A 13087-nucleotide genomic window follows, 5' to 3' on the forward strand; every position below is an offset into this window, starting at 1 on the left:
TCATAATCATTGGATGAATACTGTGACCTTTACTGTCTACACAAACAAATTGTTGACGATTTTTCAATGGTTTAACCTAGTTACCTAGTTTTTGAACCCAGATGACCCAAATACAATCCCAACCTAGATTTTATCAAGATAAACATTCTGACCAAATATCATAAAGATTGGATGAAAACTGCGACCTCTATTGTCTACACAAGATTTTTCTATTATTTGACCTATTATGTGACCTAGTTTTTTACCTAGTGACCTAGTTTTTGACCCCAGATGATCCAAATACAATCAAGGTAAACATTCTGACCAAATTTCATAAAGATTGGATGAAAACTACGACCTCAATTGTCTACACAAGGTTTTTCTATAAGTTTACCTAGTTTTTGACCTAGTGACCTAGTTTTTGACCCAAGATGACCCAAATACAATCCCAACCCAGATGTTATCAAGATAAACATTCTGACTAAATTTCATAAACATTGGATGAATACTGTGACCTCTACTGTCTACACAAACAAATTGTTGACGATTTTTCAATGATTTGACCTAGTTACCTAGTTTTTGACCCCAGATGACCCAAATACAATCCCAACCCAGATTTTATCAACATAAACATTCTGACCAAATTTCATAAAGACTGGATGAAAACTGCGACCTCTATTGTCTACACAAGGTTTTTCTATTATTTGACCAATTATGTGACCTTGTTTTTGACCTAGTGACCTAGTTTTTGACTCCAGATGACCCAAATACACTCCCAACCCAGATTTCATCAAGATAAACATTCTGACCAAATTTGATAAAGATTGGATGAAAACTGTGACCTCTACTGTCTACACAAACAAATTTTGACGGACGCACGCACACACGCACACACAACGGATGCCGGACATCACACGGTCAGATAAGTTCACCATGTCACTTCGTGACAGGTGAGCTAAAAAGTTTGTGTACGTTAAATATTATTGAGATTTCATTAATATGTGAAAAATATAATTTTCTTAATCAGGTTTATGACTTTTGTGAATGCACTTATTTCTTTCATTACCAAGAACACTTGATATGTTTTCAACATATAATTTAAAATTGAGTTCATGAACTATTTGTGATGAAATATAATGATGATCATACAATTCTGATAACGCGATTTCTGATCATATGTAATACATTCCTAAAATAACTTCATTTAACATATTAAAATTGGTGATCAATTGAAAACAATTTGCATGAAACAACGATACAATAACATTCGTTCTACAAACAACACTGAATATTAACAGGTACTATTATCATTATCTTGTGAGATTTTAAGCATGAAAGATGAGCTGAAATGCTCATTGAACTACAAATATGGGTATATTGTGAAATTAAGGATGTGGGACATAGTGGCAAACAAAAATGGTACACTCTCCACATCATAATAAGACAATACAAAGATCTATCAATTTATTATAGTATGGTTAAAATGTATTAGCTTCAATGGTTATATTTTGACATCCATTACCTGTTGCCACTATCTATGATATCACCTATTCATAACAACCAAAGCAATGCCAGCATTGCACAATGAATGCTAACTCTAGCACCAGTTAAATAAGCAATAATTGACAAAATATTTAAAATATTAATTAAACAATTTAATTTAAAATATAACTTCAGAAATCATTCATGGCTAGTTTGTTCATTCATAGAAAATTACAAGTATTTCATCAATTTACATGATACATAACCATTTTTAAAATTTGAATCTTTTCTAATAAATTTCGTCATGGGTTAATTTTACTGCAAATAAAAAAAGTTACCTTGAAGTGAGAAACACATGACACATGTTCAGTCAGAAATATGCATCATTCATTTACCCCATATGATTAACTACAAAGTACATTCAGCTGATGTGCACCACTGTCCAATAACAAGTTCCCCAAACATACAAGTATCTTGAAAAGAAATAATGAAAAATATGTTTTGCATGGAATGGTATTGGAAGACTTAGACAATATCTCAACAGACGACTAATTTGGCCCCAAAATGACCTGTCCCACAATCTGGAAAGACGTGGTTAGGATGTTGGACCCAACAGAGCGTGCTTGGTTGGGCTGCTGTCCACCAACATGCACGTCTATGAAACCTGAAAAATATCAAATATAGGCATCTAAGAAACTTGGAAAATAACAAATATAGGCATCTTTGAAACCTGGAAAATATCAAATAAAGGCATCTATGTTACCTGGAAAATAACAAATTTAGGCACATATGAAATTGGAAAATAACCAGCATAAGAATTTATGTAACTTGAAAAGTAACCTGCATAATTATCTTTGTAAACTTGACAATGTGAAGAATAGGCATCTATGAAACCTGGAAAATAACAGCATTAGCATGTATGAAACATTTATATAACCCCAATGTAAATGTATATATAGTCTGGGAAAAAACAACATTTTCACGTATTTAGCCTGGGAAATAACCAACATAAACATCTAGTCTGAAAAATAACCAACATAACCTGTATCAAATATCTATTTAAGCTGGAAAATAACCAACAAAACAGCTGGGTTATGTGGAAAATAGGATCACACATGAATAAACATGTGACATATAAACTCACAAAGCGGAACAATCATGTGACCCATCAAGTGACCAAGGGGACAAAGATGTGACCCATCAAGTGATCAAGGGGACAAAGATGTGCCCCATCAAGTGACCAAGGGGACAAACATGTGACCCATCAAGTGACCAAGGGGACAAACATGTGACCCATCAAGTGACCAAGGGGACAAACATGTGACCCATCAAGTGACCAAGGAGACAAACATGTGACCCATCAAGTGATCAAGGGGACAAACATGTGACCCATCAAGTGACCAAGGGGACAAAGATGTGCCCCATCAAGTGACCAAGGGGACAAAGATGTGACCCATCAAGTGACCAAGGGGACAAGCATGTGACCCATCAAGTGACCAAGGGGACAAACATGTTACCCATCAAGTGACCAAGGGGACAAGCATGTGACCCATCAAGTGACCAAGGGGACAAAGATGTGCCCCATCAAGTGACCAAGGGGACAAGCATGTGACCCATCAAGTGACCAAGGGGACAAAGATGTGCCCCATCAAGTGACCAAGGGGACAAAGATGTGCCCCATCAAGTGACCAAAGGGACAAAGATGTGCCCCATCAAGTGACCAAGGGGACAAAGATGTGCCCCATCAAGTGACCAAGGGGACAAAGATGTGCCCCATCAAGTGACCAAAGGGACAAAGATGTGCCCCATCAAGTGACCAAGGGGACAAAGATGTGCCCCATCAAGTGACCAAGGGGACAAAGATGTGCCCCATCAAGTGACCAAGGGGACAAACATGTGCCCCATCAAGTGACCAAGGGGACAAACATGTGACATATCAACTCACAAAGCGGAACTAGCATGTGACCCATCAAGTGACCAAGGGGACAAACATGTGACCCATCAAGTGACCAAGGGGACAAAGATGTGCCCCATCAAGTGACCAAGAAGACAAACATGTGACCCATCAAGTGACCAAGGGGACAAACATGTGACCCATCAAGTGACCAAGGGGACAAACATGTGACCCATCAAGTGACCAAGGGGACAAACATGTGACCCATCAAGTGACCAAGGGGAAAAAGATGTGACCCATCAAGTGACCAAGGGGACAAACATGTGACCCATCATGTGACCAAGGGGACAAACATGTGACCCATCAAGTGACCAAGGGGACAAACATGTGACCCATCAAGTGACCAAGGGGACAAAGATGTGACCCATCAAGGGACCATGGGGACAAACATGTGACCCATCAAGTGACCAAGGGGACAAACATGTGACCCATCAAGTGACCAAGGGGACAAACATGTGACCCATCAAGTGACCAAGGGGACAAACATGTGACCCATCAAGTGACCATGGGGACAAAGATGTGCCCCGTCAAGTGACCAAGGGGACAAAGATGTGACCCATCAAGAGACCAAGGGGACAAGCATGTGACCCATCAAGTGACCAAGGGGACAAACATGTGACCCATCAAGTGACCAAGGGGACAAGCATGTGACCCATCAAGTGACCAAAGGCACAAACATGTGACCCATCAAGTGACCAAGGGCACAAACATGTGACCCATCAAGTGACCAATGGGACAAACATGTGACCCATCAAGTGACCAAACGGACAAAGATGTGTCCCATCAAGTGACCAAGGGGAAAAACATGTGACACATAAACTAACCAAGACGGAACAAACGTGAACAAGATGTGTTTGTGAAACACAATGTCCCCCTATATGATGTTTGACATTGTAGGATGACCTTGACCTTGTGAAGGATGACCTTGACCTTGACCTTTCACCACTCAAAATGTGCAGCTCCATGAGATACACATGCATGCCAAATATCAAGTTGCTATCTTCAATATTGCAAAAGTATTCATAAAATAAGCGATTTGGGCCACATATATTTGACCTCTGACCTTGAAGGATGACCTTGACCTTTCACCACTCAAAATGCGCAGCTCCATGAGATGCACATGCATGCCAAATATCAAGTTGCTATCTTCAATATTGCAAAAGAATTCATAAAATGAGCGATTTTGGCCACATATATTTGACCTCTGACCTTGAAGGATGACCTTGACCTTGACCTTTCACCACTCAAAATGTGCAGCTCCATGAGATACACATGCATGCCAAATATCAAGTTGCTATCTTCAATATTGCAAAAGTATTCATAAAATGAGCGATTTTGGCCACATATATTTGACCTCTGACCTTGAAGGATGACTTTGACCTTGACCTTTCACCACTCAAAAAGTGCAGCTTCATGAGATACACATGCATGCCAAATATGAAGTTGCTATCTTCAATATAGCAAAAATTATTGCAAAATGTTAAAGTTGGCGCAAACAGACAGACCAACAGACCAACAGACAGACCAACAGACAGACCAACAGACAGGGCAAAAACAATATGTCCCCCACTACTATAGTGGGGGACATAAAAACATCAACTGATCAAGGGGTAATAAATTTGTATTTTAATATATCAAAGAATCAATGTTTGGTTTTACACATAATCTGGATATATACAGTAGTTTCTTAATCAAACAGTCTTGCCTTTTAGGCTTACAGGGACAGTATGTAAATAAAAATATACAGAATGATCTTGAAAGCATCAAGAAACAAGAGCTGTCTCCATAGAATGACATATGCCCCCAATAAACGCTTTGATAGAAGTAATTAAAATGCACTAAGTGACCCCGTGACCTAGTTTTTGACCCGGCATGACCCATATTCGAACTTGACCTAGATATTGTCTAGATACAACTTCTGACCAAATTTGGTGAAGATCGGATGAAAACTTCTTCAACTAGAGAGCGAACACCATACTAAATCCTTGAAATGCACTAAGTGACCCCGTGACCTAGTTTTTGACTCGGCATGACCCATATTCGAACTTAACCTAGATATTGTCTTGATACAACTTCTGACCAAGTTTGGTAAAGATCGGATGAAAACTACTTCAATTAGAGAGCGGACACCATGCTAAATCCTTGAAATGCACTAAATGACCCCGTGACCTAGTTTTTGACCCTGCATGACCCAATTCGAACTTGACCTAAATATTGTCTAGATACAACTTCTGACCAAGTTTGGTAAAGATCGGATGAAAACTACTTCAATTAGAGAGGGGACACCATGCTAAATCCTTGAAATGCACTAAGAGACCCCGTGACCTAGTTTTTGACCCAGCATGACCCATATTCGAACTTGACCTAGATATTGTCTAGATACACTTCTGACCAAGTTTGGTAAATATCGGATGAAAACTGTTTGAATTAGAGAGCGGACACAAAAAGTGTGAGACTGACAGACTGACAGACAGACTGACGGACAGTGTGAAAACTATATACCCCCTTTTCTTCGAAAGGGGTCATAAAAAATCTTTAAATGCAAATAATTTAGAAAGCCGAATAAATCAAGTCTAGTTGAGACCAACGGTACCTCGGACAAATCTTAATTAAGTTTGTTTCATCACATGTATTAAGCCCAGTTTTTAAAGAGGCCTGCACATATGTTGCAAACCTACCTGGCTGGACCACAAATCCCTGGGCATCAGTCCAAACAGCCATCTGCTCAGGTGTGATGACAAACTTGAACTCCTGAGTGGACGCTGCACTGACAAAGTAGCGGTCAAAGGCTGCCAGCTGGAGCTGTGGCATCGTCTCATTGGTCGATCTCCAAGACATGTACACTTGAACAACCTAAGGGGACAAATGGACACTTTAACAACCTGGAGGGACAAATGTACACTTTAAACAAGAGCTCTGCAGTAGGAGACTAATGCCCCCCAAAACAGGGCCTTGGCACAGGATTTTTTGCAAATAGGGTTGAAAATATTTAAGTATTATAACTATGGGTCATCTTCTGTCCAAGGCTAATGCACATGTGAAGAATCAAGCAAATAGGTTGATTCGTTGACAAGTTATTGATCGGAAAAAAATTGCACACTTATTGTGACAGTGACCTTGACCTTTGACCTAGTGACCACAATTTCAATAAGGTTCATCTACTGTCCAAGGCCAATGCACATGTGAAGTATGAAGCCAATCGGTTAATTAATTCACGAGTTATTGATTGGAAACTAACTGGTTGTCAAACAGACCGACTGATTTACATCCAACAAAACAATATACCCCCTCTTCTTCGAAGGGAGGCATTATAACCTAGGGTGAGAAAGGTACACTTTAATAAATCAGGGTTAATGACCTTAGGGGCAAAATGTACACTTAAATGATTTAGGGGATGAAATGTACATTTGAATCCAAGGTAGAGAACTGTACACTTGCATGTATTTAGAGAGAGAAATGTACACTAGAATAAGCTAGGGCTAAAAGGTACACTTGAATGACCTAGGTGGGAGAAAGGTACACTTGAAGAACCTAGGGGGAGACTCAATAAATACTTTAAATAACTGTTGGGGAGAAATTTACATTTTAAAACCTAGGGGGAGAGTTATACACTTGAATAAATTAGGGGAATAAATGTACATTTGAATAAGCTATGGAAAGAAATGTACACTTGAATGACCTAGCAGGAGAAATGTACTCTTGAATGACCTTGGGGAAAAAATGTACACTTGAATGACCTAGTGGGAGAAATGTAATTTTGAATAAACTTGGGCATAAATTTACTTTTTAATGACTACGGGGGAAAAATGTACTCATAAATTTATCTAGGGGGGAAAATGTCCACTTGAAAGACTTACTGGAGAAATGTACTCTTGAAGTTCCTAGTAGGTGAAATGCACACTTGAATTAACTAGGAAAAATATTTACTTGAACTACCTACGGGGAAGAAATTTACACTTAAATGAGCTAAGGGGAGAAATGTACATTTCAATGACGCAAGGGGCAATGTACACTTAAATAATCAATGGAAAGAAACATACCCTTGAGTATCCTAGAAGGAGAAATGTAATCTTGAATGCCCTAGGGAGAGAAATGTACACTTGAGTGACCTAGGGGGAGAAATATTAATTTGAATGAGCTAAGGGGGAGAAATGTACACTTGATGACCAAGGGGGGGGGGGGAAACATACTCTTGAAAAAAATAGGGGGAGGGGGAGAAATGTACATTTTAATGACATAGGGGAGAAATGTACACTTTAATGAGTGAGAGAGAGAGAAATGTACACTTGAATGGCCTAAAGGGAGAAAGGCCCAAAGTCGCTCACCTGAGATAACAAGTTATTATTGGGACAAATCTTCTGACCAAGTTTCATGAAGATTGGAAAAAAAATGTGGCCTCTATAGTGTTAACAAGGTTTTACTATAGCCATAAAAGGAAAAATGCCCCGCACCCTGGCGGCCATGTTTTTCAACCAACCGGCATCATTTTTTAACTCATCCAAGATATTATCACGATGAATCTTCTGACCAAGTTTCAAGAAGATCGGAGAGTAAATGTGGCCTCTAAAGTGTTAACAAGATTTTATTATAGCCAAATATAGCCATATAAGGAAAAATGACACACACATTGGTAGCCATGTTTTTCAAGCAAAGGTTACCATTTTTGAACTCATCCAAGATATCCTTGGGACAAATCTTCTGACCAAGTTTCATGAAGATCGGAAAATAAATGTAGCCTCTAGAGTGTTAACAAGGTTTTACAATAGCCATATAAGGAAAAATGCCCCACCTCCTGGCGGCCATGTTTTTCAACCAACCGGCATCATTCTGGAACTCATCCAAGATATTATTGGGATGAATCTTCTGACCAAGTTTCATAGATTGGACAATAAATGTGGCCTCTAGAGTGTTAACAAGATTTTACTATAGCCATATATAGCCATATATGGAAAAATGACCAGTCCCTTGGCAGCAATGTTTTTCAAGCAAAGATTACCATTTTTGAACTCATCCAAGATATCATTGGGACAAATCTTCCGAGCAAGTTTCATGAAGATCGGAAAATAAATGTGGCCTCTAGAGTGTTAACAAGGTTTTACTATAGCCATATAAGGAAAATATGCCCAGCCTCCTGGCGGCCATGTTTTTCAACTACCCTGCGTCATTTTCAAACTCGTCCAAGATATTACTGGGATGAATCTTCTAATCAAGTTTCATGAAGATTGGACAATCAATGTGGCCTCTAGAGTGTTAACAAGATTTTAATATAGCCATATATATAGCCATATAAGGAAAAATGCCCCGCCCCTTGGCAGCCATGTTATTCGAGCAAAGGTTACCATTTTAAAACTCATCCAAGATATCATTGGGACAAATCTTCTGACCAAGTTTCACAAAGATCGGAAAATAAATGTGGCCTCTAGAGTGTAAACAAGGTTTTACTATAGCCATATAAGGAAAAATGCCCCGCCCCCTGGCAGCCATGTTCTTCAACCAACCGGCATCATATATAACTTTTGTCGAACTTGTCCAAGATATTATTGGGATGAATCTTCTGACAAAGTTTCATGAAGATCAGACAATAAATGTGGCCTCTAGAGTGTTAACAAGATTTTACTATAGCCATATATAGCCATATAAGGAAAAATGCCCTGTCCCTTAGCAGCCATATTTTTCATGCAAATGTAACCATTTTTGAACTCATCCAAGATAACAAGGAGACCAATCTTCTGACCAAATTTCATGAAGATTGGACAATAAATGTGGCCTTCAGAGAGTTAACAAGGCAAATGTTGACGTCGCACAACTCACAACGCACGACGCAAAACGGACAACGCACGACGGATAAAAGGCAATTACAAAAGCACGTTGTGCTCAGATGAGCTAAAAATAAAAACAACTGCCATCAGAAGTATGCCCATTGATGTGACCTTTTAACCACCTTAAAAGAAATCACCTAGTAATTTTAAGCTTCTTACCAGTCTCAACATTCTATGGGCACTGCATGCAAAATTTAAGTCTTAATAAAAATTGCCTTGCAAGCATTGTTCCAGTTTGCCTAGCTTTTTTTTCAAATACTTGGCATCTAATAAAACTTGTGTATTTGCGCCCAAGACATTAGAAAATAGCCATGCTATATTAGTATTTCTATAAAAAAAACACGAGATGTAACAATATAGTGGAAATATGTACTTAATGGCATAGGTAGTAACACACAAATTCCCCAGGGTCTTGAAAGACAAGGGTACCTTTGTGTCTGAATTTATTTAGCAGGGTTGCCCAAGCGAATTCATCTTCAAGTATAATATTTGCTTTGCATGCTTTAGCTTTGAATTAATGTTGAAAGTAATGAAGGACACAAACAATTAATGAAAATTCAAACATGTTGCAAACTGTTGCTCTTAGCTCTTGCACCTTAAATAAATCCTGGGGAAAAGCCTGGTGTTCATTCAAGCCTAATTCTCATAAACTTGGCTTTATGCATGCCTGTTAAGTGTCATCCCTGATTAGTCTGCACAGGCTTATCAGGGAGGACATGTTCCACTTTTATGGATATTTTCCTTTAAAGGAAGTCACTACAAAAAGTAAACCAAGTGCAGGCTGAAATTGTTGTCCTGGATTAGCCTGTGCAGAATGTACAGGATACTCGTATCTGGAACAATACTTTACCCACATGCATTAAGCAAAAGTTTTCCTAGACATATTGTATTATCCTATACCTCATAAGAGCTGACTCCTCCTGCATTGATGAGCTCTCCATACAGATATTGGTCATCCCCGGCCTGTATTACTGGGATGAGCTCTGCACTGAGGTACTGGAACTTGGTGTATGAGAGGCCATAGCCAAACGGATACAGTGGACTCCCTTTGAAGTAGCGATATGTCCGGCCGGTCATTGTGTATTCTGTCATGGAGGGAATCTAAGGGAACAAAGTAGTGGCATTTTCAAGTAAGAACCTTGGACAGGGGTAGTAATCTATGGATTTCGTAGACTAACTGTGAATTCAGCCAAAGAGGAAATGAGGAGTTTTAAGTTACAACCTTTGATAGATTAACTGTTTCCCTCATAAAAAGCGAAGTAAAAATAGCTTTTGCAACCAGCATGTAACCAGAACAGCCTGAGAGTAACTGTCAGTCTGTTAAGGTTTTATGCTGTTTTCTGCTCATCAGTAACTAAAGAAAACAAAGCCTTTACAACTTGAATTTAGTAAGAAAGGTATTTAATTGAATGTAGTTTTCTTAGGGACTACAAATGCGTCAAAATAGGTATCTAAGTGGGAAAGGGTTTATAAGCTATATGTATCATCAACTAGAGCTATCCTCTCTCTAACAGCTTTGACACAAATGTAGTTTTGATAATCAGTGATGTGTAATGAATTTCATATTCATTGTGAAAATGAGGTTCATGTCTCATATGCCTTAACATTTGTGACAGGTTATTTCTAAACGTTAAGTAAAGGATTCAAACAAGAGTGTCATGGGCCCTTAGGCGCTCACCTGAGGCAAAACAGAACTTAACTATTCTGAAAAGGTGGATTTCAGATGAATTAAAAGTACTTTATGAAACATAAATAATTAATTTCTAGGCACACTATGACAAACTTTTGAGAAGTGAAAATAGTTCTGACAAAGAACATAGTTATTTAAACCTTTGATTAAATTATGGGGACAACTCTACTTAAATAACCCTGTTAACTAGTAAACGAATGTCTTCCCTGCATAAGACACTGTCCATAATAAATTAAATAAGTCAACTTGAGCGAGATATCATAAAAACAATGATTGTGACCAGGCTTCATGAAGATTTGACCATAATTGCGATTTCTATATTGTTAAAATGTGATTTATATAGTGTTTATAAGTTTTTTTCAAATTTGACCTGATGACCTTGTTTATAACCTCACATGACCCCTTTCAAACTGGGCTGACATATTATGAGGATGAATGTTCTTACCAAGTTACATGATGATTGGACTAAATGGTAACTTCTAGAGTGTTAACAAGGTTTCACTATAGCAATAGAAGAAAAATTGCAGCACCCCATTGGGGCCTATTTTCAAATGACATCAACCAATTTTGAACAAAGCTGAGGTCACATAAGAAACACAAATCTGACTAAGTATTATGAAGATATGACTTAAAATTTTAATTCTAGAGTGTTAACAAGCTTTCTTCACTTGTCCTAGTGATCTAGCAGTTTACCTCATATGATCCAGTTTCCAACTCGACCAAGATATCATTGTGAGCGATGTTTTGAGCAAGTTTCTTGCGAGTGGACAATAAATCTGGCCTCTAGAGCTTGTGACGAGGCATAAGGCAAAAAGCAGGATAAATGAAGGACAAGAAAAGATCACAAAAAGCTTACCATGCTCAGGTAAGCTAAAATGCAGCAGTTTGAACTTTTATCTCTAGGAATGACCTTGACCTTGAAGGTAACCATATAATTATTGCTCACTGTGCACTGTCTCATATGATATAGGTGGGTATTTGTGGCAAGTTCTATTGAAGTCTTTATATGGCTTGTGGAGTTTTATATTACATCTGCCAAACAACAGTGCTGTATATTGATATTTGACTTAAAAGTATGGCCTTGATCTTGAAGAAAACTACAAGGTTCTAGCCCATGACCGCATGTGCAATGTTGGTAAACATTTGTGCCAAGTTATTAATATATCCCTCAAGACATTGGATAGTTACATTTTAGATACGTTTTGGGATAGACAAAACATTGAAAGATCGATAAACATAGGGACCACACCATTTCCTCTATAGACCCTCCCTCTTCCAAATGGTGGAAGAGGTAAAAAAAAACAACAAATATTGGCAAGTTTAACAAGGTTGACAAATATGTCTATATACAAACAGGGTTATTAAGGTTGTTTCCCTTGTGAAGATCTTGATCCTAATATTAATTGTTAACTTGATTGACTTAATGACTGACAGATGGACAGTTAATTTTGATAAAACTTCAAACCAATAATATACACACAATCATTTTAGTCATATTTGTTGTAATCACTTGACTTGTAAAATAGATAAACATGTATCTATAATTTTGTAAGAATATGTTGGTGAATAGATGCTAAGAATGAACTATAACATATGGGCCGTGCTGTGTGAAAAAGCAGTTTAATGCACATAGTGTTGTCCCAGATTAGCCTATGCCGTCCGCACAGGCTAATCAGGGACGACACTTTCCGCTTTTATGATATTTTTGTTTAAAGAAAGTCTCTTCTTAGCAAAAATCCAGTTAAGGCGTAAAGTGTCGTCCCTGATTAGCCTGGGTGGACTGCACAGAGTAATCTGGGACGACACTTCATGCACATGCATCAAACCTCCTTTTCACAGAGCACAGCTCATATCTTTTCGCCTACCTAATGAGCTCATCATCTCCAACCCATGCTCGTACATAAGTACGATTATTTAGAATGATTTTTATTATGACAAAATACAAGTATGATGAATGTTGCTGAAGCCATCACTAAAACTCATGATATTAAGACGCCCATGAAGAGTCTGTGGATTTGTTTGCCGTAAGAGTATACAGGATTATATCAATTTCAGCTATTACTGATTATCCAAGAAAAAAGTCAATGAATAGAGACTTTACAATAAACAAAATAGCTTAACCATTTCCCACTCAGACGCAAAGTGCAAATGGTTACATGCAAC

The 13087-nt window shown here is 38.2% G+C and overlaps 1 protein-coding gene across 5 annotated transcripts in view; it reads right to left on the minus strand.

Annotated features, from left to right (window-relative positions):
- Positions 1-13087, minus strand: part of LOC127852358 (uncharacterized) — a 39551-nt gene that overhangs the window by 923 nt on the left and 25541 nt on the right. For 2 of the 5 annotated variants that reach the window (XM_052386306.1, XM_052386310.1), the window contains exons 11-13: positions 10135-10335; positions 6094-6268; positions 254-2125 (exon numbers count right to left, since the gene is read on the minus strand). In XM_052386306.1, coding sequence (XP_052242266.1) covers positions 2010-2125; positions 6094-6268; positions 10135-10335 — 492 coding nt within the window. In that variant the 3' untranslated portion in view covers positions 254-2009. The remainder of the gene's footprint in view (positions 1-253; positions 2126-6093; positions 6269-10134; positions 10336-13087) is intronic. The other 3 variants (XM_052386309.1, XM_052386308.1, XM_052386307.1) reach the window with 3 other exon arrangements.

This window comes from Dreissena polymorpha, chromosome 12 (assembly GCF_020536995.1).
Source record: "Dreissena polymorpha isolate Duluth1 chromosome 12, UMN_Dpol_1.0, whole genome shotgun sequence".
Taxonomy (NCBI): Eukaryota; Metazoa; Mollusca; class Bivalvia; order Myida; family Dreissenidae; genus Dreissena; species Dreissena polymorpha.